At 42.7% G+C, this 9,200-nt stretch overlaps 1 protein-coding gene across 1 annotated transcript; it reads left to right on the forward strand.

The window, feature by feature from the left end:
• Window positions 1-6,397: 6,397 nt before the first annotated feature.
• On the forward strand, window positions 6,398-8,062 carry LOC103252871 (basic leucine zipper and W2 domain-containing protein 1-like). The gene is given in 3 exon segments (XM_021709329.1): window positions 6,398-6,686; window positions 6,689-7,254; window positions 7,444-8,062. Coding segments are annotated over 3 exon segments (1,059 nt in total). The 3' UTR covers window positions 7,648-8,062.
• Window positions 8,063-9,200: the final 1,138 nt, after the last annotated feature.

A 9,200-nucleotide genomic window follows, 5' to 3' on the forward strand; every position in this document is an offset into this window, starting at 1 on the left:
CCATTTGGGACTGAAAACCTTGTGCTTATATAGCCTTAAGTTCAAGCTGATTGGCTAGCACTAGCTGTGAGCTGTTGCTGTTCTGATTGGTTGCTTTACAATCCCAGCAGTGAGGACTTTAACTCTAGCTTAAGAGACTCACGGAGAGCTTGTTTACCAACGCTGAGCCTGAGAGGCCTGCCAGGAGTTCACTACATTGTTACTAGAGGACTCTCATGTCTGTCTGCCTAGCCTTTCTCTAGCCTGTCTCATTCCTCCCTCTGGAGTAGTAACCCTAACTGCCATTAGGGAGTGAGGATGATGACCCATCTGGCTGCTTCCTGTTGATGATGTATGGGGATGGCAGCTGGGGATGCTCCAGAGGGCAATCTAAAGGTCCCTGCAGAAAGAAGCTTCCATACAATGTTCCATCTGCATCACCATTTGGAGTTTGATGGCCTCTAAGCGAGAAGAAACAAACTTTACAAAAAGGTTAACTACATAAGCAAAACAAAAGGGGCTATTAAGGGAAAAACCCATGTCCATATATTGGAAATTCCTAATAGGATAAAAAATTGTAACCAATTGGGTTCTGAAACTACCTGCTCTTGTAAAGAGTCAATGATTTTGTTGTTTTTTACCTGTAGTATCTTCTATTTGGGAGGAAGTTTTAATATGAAAACAAGTTTCATTTAATAACACGCATGTTTATCCTCATCCTCATTTAATAACACTCATGTTCCTCCACATTCCACCATGAGGATATGTAATGTTTGAATAATTACCCTGTTGGGCCACATAATGGACAGTGCTTAGAAGAAGCTAGGACTAATGATATTAGAAACAGGAAGCAAGATAGAGTAGGTATTTTGCTTGTTCCTGAGGGAAACTTCTAGAGAAGAAAACGATTCCATGGACTCTCAGGATTAAGGGGTCCTTGACAGAGATGAAAGCAAAGGCAGCAAGTATAGGTATGGCTATAAGGAAGAAATTCATAGGCAGTTAGTAGTGGTATTTATCTTTTACAATCTTTAGTTTGATTTTGTATGCTCTTCCTGGTCTGCTTAGGCAACTGCTTCTAGACTCCAGGCTTTCACTTTAGTGTGATGGATCCACAAGTCTATTCCAGTAACCTTTACTGAAAACCGCTTTTAGATTAGTTGGAAAGTGATATCTCATCCGGGTAAAAGGTCTGATGAAGGGTTTAAAGAACCTTCCATTGGCAGGAGGTTGACAGATGACATTTGCCATCCTGATTGCAGCCATCCTGAAGGCTGAAAAATGAATCCCTGAGATGTAACCCATTCTACCTCTACAGGATAATATTGGGGTTTTATATCTTTTGAGGGGCCCTTCCAAATTAGAGGGGCCTCAAATGGATCAGAAATCTGTGTTTTCCTTGCTGTTAACTTGGCTGCTCCATCTGTCAGTCTATTTCCTTCAGCTATTTCATCTGTTCCCTTTTGATGGTCTTTACAATGTATTACTGCCACTTCCCGAGGGAGAAAGACTGAAGACAATAGTTTGCCAATCTCCTATTTTTAGCTTAATAGCTTCTGGTACCAACAACTCTATAGCTGCCATTGCTCTTAGGCAGGCTGGCCATCCCTTAGCCACTAGATTAAGCTCCTTGCTTAAGTAGCCTACAGGTTGTTGGGGTGGCTCCTGTGCCTGGGCCCAGAACTTCCAGGGCCATTCCTTTTCTATTAGACACATAAAGGTTAAATGTCTCTCCTCTGGAAAGACTAAGAGTCAGTGCTGCAATTAAGGCTTGTTTTAATTGGTCAAAGGCTTTCTCAGCCTCTGACCAAATTAGAAAATGAGTTTTAGCAGATTAAGTCTCCTTAGTTCCATATACCATTCTACAACATACCATTTTTCAATATGCATGAACCCGCCTCTTTTTCCCCCTATACCTTCCTTCCTTTAAGTGACCATCCATTTTATTGTAGGACAAAAATTTACTATACAAGATTCCTTCCTATGCAAAACCATTCTGTCTTTTGCATCCTTCCTGTCCAAAAACAAATTACCACACCAACTTGTACTTTCTTTACATCTTTGCTGTACTTTTTTGACTTTTGCCTTTCCATATAACCTATATTTACTTTGAATTACCCCTAGCAACTTGAATTGCAAAGAGGCTATATTCCAACATGGATGGCCAGGACCAAATGGCTGGCATCTGTGTTAATTCATTTATTAATTTGTGTTCCAGTGCCCTAATATTCACCTGGAGATAGTTGGGATGGTGGTGAGCTATGCCAGACACTGTAGAAGGTTTCCAGGCCTCCTCAGTGGCCATCATTCCTGAGCTAGGTGTTCTCTCCTCCCTTCAGAAGAGAGCATACCTGCTTTCCAGTGGCTTTCTGGCCTGTACAGTGGACAAGGTCCTGGAGGTTTAGGTTTCTTTGGGGTAACCAGGCTTTTAGTGCCCCCACAGATTGTACTTATGGCTATAGACACCATCCCCTTAGTAGGTCTGCTGTTACCAGGTCACTGATAGGCTGTTGGAGTTTTGTCACTAAAGGTGACTGCCAATTGAGATGCCTCTTTTGTCCCTCTGGTTCTGCAGCCTTCTATGTTGGCACCCCATTGCTTCTTTAATGTTTTGGCTTGCTGCAGGTAAACCTTGGGAATTCTGGGTTGTATACACCTATTAAGGCAGCTACTAGAGCTCTTGCCTTTATCTTGTATCTACTCTCTTTTTCTTGTGCCTCCTCCTGTGCTGGAGTCCAGCTCCAGCAGGTCAGGGTTTCCTGAAGGAGAGATGGCATTGGTGCAGGAGAGAAAACGGACACTGACTCTGCTACAAGCAGGACAAATGCCACTTTGTTGTCTTTTACAACTCTGTTTTATACCCTAGATTTTGGCTTAAGGCAAAAGCATGTTCTTTATTTCAAAGTTAATCAGTTCCCAGTTCAATAAATTTCTTGTCCATCCTGCTTTGATCTGTTACAACTCTAATGGGGTTCTGTCTATCTTTTTCTTTGAACCATAATGATGTACTGTTTACTTTCTAAAACTACAACATCAAACATGTTATTTTTAACCCTGAATACTATCTCCAAATGTTATTTCTTATCCACATACAATAAGTTACAAATTCTTTTAATGTTTTATCTTAGTTATAACTTTTGTAAACTCCTAACATTTTCTAATGATTACCATTTCTCAATGCCTATACAAAAACTTACTTATCTCTACAACCATTACATTATAAATCACTACTGAGTTCTAAGCACTATAATTGTCACATTGATTTGTAAGCTTTCACATAGCAAATTGCAATTATCTGGGGTAAAGCAACATTCCCAAGGTTTCTTAATCGCAAATTGGCCTGACTCGCTTTCCATAATGTCACACCTAGTATTTACAATCTGTGTCAATTATCCCTTGTCAGGAAGAATGGACTTCAACGTTTGTAAAACAAAAGGCTCCCCGGGCTCAATTTATCTTAGTCACAATCCCTAACCAGAATTACAGGCCTTCTTAACAAAGGGAAAATAAGGCCAAGGGTGCTCTAATGGAAGAGTATACTTCTAACAAAATAAATCCTTCCTTTACTAAGCATTACCATTTGGTAAGAATTATTTCTCCCATATAGAACTCTTTACATTTTCCAACTTCCAGGTTTCCAGTGGTGAGATTGAGAGTGGAGGTAGAAGAAGCAGGAACAACAGCTGCCCAGAGTTGCCCTGCAACCTGGGGTCTTCGGCCTTCCGGACCCTGTCAACATGAAGGCTTCTAAGGCTGGCTCCCAGCACTCCGGATCCTGTTATAAAAGCCTGAGATGGCCACTTTCAGGAGGTTCTCTAAAGTGCTATCTGGTCCTTTGACTTGTTTCTTCTGCAGCTTCCTTCTGATATCTGGAGCTGCCTGAGTAATGAACTTGTCTTTTAAGATGCCCTTCAACTGATTCAGGGTCTAGGGATAAGTATTTAATCAAAGCCTCTCTCAGTCTTTCCAGCAAAGCTGAGGGATTCTCTTTGACCCCATGGTCTATCATGGCTAACTTGGAACAATTCAGAGGCTTAATTCTCAAGTTTTCCATTATGCATATCAGGAAATATTTCTTCCTCCATTCTCCCAAATCACTATCAGGGTCCCATTTAGGGTCTTCCAATGGCACTGCAGACATTCCTATTGCATAGGGCTCCTCCCCTTCTCTGACACAATGTGAAATGCAAAGCTCATCTCCAAACTTCTCTGCTGCTTGCAGAGCTGCTTGCTTCTGTGGTCGTTAGGGTTTGACCTAGGAGCAACATAACATCCTTCCAGGAGAGCTCGAATACTTGCGTTAAATTCTGAAGAATATCTATATACTTGTCAGGGTCATTTGAGAACCTTCCAAGATCTTCCTTGATCTGTTTCAAGTCTCGTAGGGAAAAGGGTAGGGTACCTGTACCTTACAAGGGCCATATTCACCAAGCATCTCTTGTAGGGGCATAAGTAATGTCAAAATTCTAGAATGAGGGGTTTTAGAATGGGAACAGTTTGAAGTACAAGGAGGACTTGAATAAGGAGGACAAGATGGACCAGGTGGAGTGGTCTCATGAGATGATGCCTTCCCCAGTGGCGCCTTTGGGTTTGGCAACCCCAGTCCATTGGGACCATCCCTTGAGATGACTGCTAAGAGGGTTGAATCAATCTTGCAGTGCTGACAAAAGTCCAGATTTTCTCATAATGGGAAGTCTGTACATATGGGACCTTGGATCATTTGCCCTGGCATCTATGGACACTGTCTAGCTCCACAATTGAAGTATGGTTGATTCTTCCCTCTGGAGGCCAGGTTTCTTCATACTGCAACTTATAATTCAGCCATGCTTGGGTGCAAAAGAATTTAAGATGCTTTTAAAGTTCAAGGATCAAAGGACTCCCATGTACCAGGATGCACTCTTGAGTGTACACTGTAGATAGCCAGATGGCCCATTACCCATCTGAAAGAGAGGGGAAAGAAAGGCATCCCTAAGCCTTCCCTCCTTCAACCAACGCACATGATGAATAAGGATTGAAGAAAGGAGAGCGTCCCCTCACTTTCCTGTCCTTCTCTGCTCATAGCATCCCCTTGGATGCGAGCATGACCTCCATCCAAGTTTAGCGGTAGTGACCTGGTTGGTAGGAATAGTCACGCTCACCTACACATTAATACCTGTCCTATGCGCTGTCAACTGTGCCTCTGGATTCCTCAAACCTAGCATTCCTAAGACCAGACTAGGTCTTCAAACAGGCTTTGGAACAATTGGGTTTAGGAGCAGGATTCTGACAAGGGGGGCGTTACCTGGGACTTTCATGAACCTCTGGCCAGGAGGCCCATGGTTTGAGCCAGGTTACAACATTCAGATTACTTTCTTAACAAGGGCAACAAATATGGAGACATAAAAGTACTGGTACAGGATCTTTTGAGACAGTCCCTGACATCTTCTGAAAAGCCTAAACCCATCATTAGCCAAGCATTTCAACATAAAGTCTACACATTCATTCGACATTTGTTTACCCATAGAGACCTTAAATGTAGGGATCTAACATCACAAGACTTAAATTCCGTATATAAAGCAGTTTCTTATTCCTGCCAATTACAATGCTTCCCAACATGAAAAATTGAAACCAAAGCTTCCTGCCCCTTTGCCTCATGGACCAATGAACACACCTTTTCTTGAGCTTTTATCCAATAAGGGTCAAGCTGGTTGCCAATACTGTCTAGTAACGCCAGCTCCCTAAGCTACAAAAACAACCACGTCACCAAGCACCAAGTAGGGACAATACCCATGGAAATTCCGAAGAGAAGAAAATGTGCTAGGAGAGACTGAAAAAGTGTTATAGGAGAGACTGGAAGCCTTCTGCCAACACCCTGTCAGGCTGTCGGGAATTGGGGCCAACCTGAAAGCCTTTGGGTAACACCAAGGTGTAGCCTTGGTCAGATGCCCTCAATTACCCCCAAGCTTCTTCCAATTCCACGTGATGGCTAGACTTCCGTGAAAAGAAACTGCATCGAAACAGGGCCAACATTCCCAACACCTGAGAGTGATGGGGGATTAACCAAGTCCTCTCCAGCAAGCCTGTCCGCTGCGTATCGTAGACCGGCAGTCACATTATTCGCTTTTCACTGGCTAGCAAAGTCCTGGTGATTTGTTCTTTAGACAGAGTAAAAAACCTTGAGGATGAGGATTCTCGGAAATGAAAGTGATAGATCCGCTTTAACTCACCCTTCCATCGAACCCCACGTTCAGGTGCCAAAACTGATGCGGATTTTTCAGGCCAACCTGGGCTTCAAGATTGCCAGCTCGACTTCTTCCCTCTCCCTCCTCTTCCCCCTCCTCTGTGTGTTAGTTCCGGTCACAAAGGAGACATTGCTGCCGTTGCTGCCACATCGGGATTTCTGGTTGTCTTCTCTTTGCCTTAAATTCGTGTGCCTTTTATGAATAATCAAAAGCAGCAGAAGCCAACGCTATCAGGCCAGCATTTTAAAACCAGAAAATGAGATGAAAAAGAGAGGTTTGACCCTACTCAGTTTCAAGACTGTATTATTCAAGGCTTAACTGAAACTGGTACTGATTTGGAAGCAGTAGCTAAGTTTCTTGATGCTTCTGGAGCAAAACTTGATTACTGCCAATATGCAGAAACTCTCTTTGACATTCTGGTGGCTGGTGGAATGCTGGCCCCAGGTGGTACACTGGCAGATGACATGATGCGTACAGATGTCTGTGTGTTGCAGCACAAGAAGACCTAGAGACCATGCAAGCATTTGCTCAGGTTTTTAACAAGTTAATCAGGTGCTACAAATACCTGGAGAAAGGTTCTAAAGATGAAGTAAAAAAGCTGCTGCTGTTCTTGAAGGGTTTTTCTGAGTCAGAGAGGAACAAACTGGCTATGTTGACTGATGTTCTTCTGGCTAATGGGACACTGAACGCATCCATTCTTAACAGCCTTTATAATGAGAATCTGGTTAAAGAAGGGGTTTCAGCGGCTTTTGCTGTAAAGCTCTTAAAGTCATGGATAAATGAAAAAGACATCAATGCAGTAACTGCAAGCCTTTGGAAAGTCAGCATGGACAACAGACTGATAGAACTGTTTCATGCCAATAAGCAAAGTGTTGAACACTTCACAAAGTATTTTACTGAGGCAGGCTTGAAAGAGCTTTCAGAGTATGTTCGGAATCAGCAAACTATAGGTGCACGGAAGGATCTCCAGAAAGAGCTTCAGGAACAGATGTCCTACGGGGATCTGTTCAAGGATATAATTTTATATGTCAAGGAGGAGATGAAAAAAAACAACATCCCGGAACCGGTGGTCATCTGGCCAAGTGTCATGAGCACTGTGGAGTGGAACAAAAGAGAGGAGCTTGTAGCAGAGCAAGCAATCAAGCACTTGAAGTAATACAACCCTCTGCTTGCTACCTTTACTACTCAAGGTCAGTCTGAGCTGACTCTATTACTGAAGATTCAGGAGTATTGCTATGACAACATTCACTTCATGAAAGCCTTCCAGAAAATAGTGGTGCTTTTTTATAAAGCTGAGGTCCTGAGTGAAGAGTCCATTCTGAAGTGGTATAAGGATGCACACGTTGCAAAGGGGAAAAGTGTCTTTCTTGAGCAAATGAAAAAGTTTGTAGAGTGGCTCAAAAATGCTGAAGAGGAATCTGAGTCTGAAGCTGAAGAAGGTGACTGAATTTCAAAACTGCACCCTCAGTAAAGCAAACAGGAGTTGTAGATACAATGTCATGTCTCATGAGTCCTGGTTCTTACATCTTCCTACCTCCCTATATCAAGCATGATATAAGGGCTTTCATGGCAAATTTTATTTTAACTGTTTCTATGGTTACTGGAGATGTTGGATTTAGTTTCTGAAACCATGTTTGAAGTAGCTACAGGAGCTATAGATTTGAATCTAATGTTGCATTCGTCTTTTCAGTTATCTTCTACCTCCTGTATTTTCTACTGTAATAATGTAATTTAAGGTCTTCCACAATGAACAGTTCACTTTATTCCCTGGGTTTTCTATAACAGTTTTCAAGATATGATTTGGTTAAAAATAATTTGTTAGAAAAATTCTGTTTGCAAATCAAACTGTGTAAGTATCCAAAAAAAAAGAGTGCCAGCTCAATGGGTCAGCCAGCCAAGCCCCAGAGAGGGTTGTGGAGGGGCTGGTAAGCATAGCCCCACAAATGTCAGCTCTAATGGGCTGGCAAGCCAAGCCCTGAGTGTCGCAATTGGGAGGGGAGACTGGCAAGCCCAAACCCCTGGAGGCCTCAGCTTTGGAGTCTCACCTTCCTCCGGCAGCTCTCCTGGTTCAGCTGGCTCTGTCAGCTGGCAAGTCAGCCTCTGGGGTGCATGACTTTTGACTCCAATGATCTTCTGCAACTCTTCAGGTTGCAGCTCTTCAGGTCAAGGTTCTAGTCTCATGCCTAGGCAGAATGAGGGACATGGACAGCTGGAAGGTGAGAAAGCAGGATTTTTGAGGACAGAAAAGCTCCCACAGCAGGAAGGGGCCTGAAGGGGTTGCCCATCTGGGGCTGAAAACGTGGTGCTTATATAGCCCTAAGTCCAAGCCGATTGGCTAGCACTAGCTGTGAGCTGTTGCTGTTCTGATTGGTTGCTTTTCGATCCCAGCAGTGAGAACTTTAGCTCTAGCTTGAGAGACTTGTGGGAAGCTTGTTTACCAACACTGAACCTGAGAGGCCTGCCAGGAGTTCACTACATTGTTACCAGAGGACTCTCCTGTTTGTCTGCCTAGTCTTTCTCTAGCTATCTCCTGTCTCAGTAACAGTCAAAATGGTCTCAAGCACCTTCCAAGTTTAAGCCTTACTTAATTTCCTTTTGTAAAAAATCCAGTGGTTCTCACCTAGGAAAGCATAGCCTTTCACAGGTGAGCCACCATAGAGCAAAGGGGCTGGTACCTAGAGGAGTGGAGTGAAATCTATAGAAAGTTCTTTCTTTCCCAACACTGGCATTTTCAAGTGGATGTTCAAGTCTTAATCCTTTCAAGACAGCTAAAACCTAGTATATACTAAGAAAATGGTCCCTGAACACACACAAAAAATTGAGAAGCAGTTTGGCAATTTTCCCCAATGTTTCAGTTTAATGTAGTAGATATAAATTTCAAAAGTTCAATATCATGCCATAAATAATATTCAACTTCAATTTAAATGATAAATTAAACTAAGCTTCTTAATAATTTCATATCCACAGCACCGAATTGCACCAAAGAACCACTGGTCTACT

The sequence above is a fragment of the Carlito syrichta genome, unplaced genomic scaffold (assembly GCF_000164805.1).
Source record: "Carlito syrichta isolate Samal-C Ts95f unplaced genomic scaffold, Tarsius_syrichta-2.0.1 Scaffold174362, whole genome shotgun sequence".
NCBI classification, from domain to species: Eukaryota; Metazoa; Chordata; class Mammalia; order Primates; family Tarsiidae; genus Carlito; species Carlito syrichta.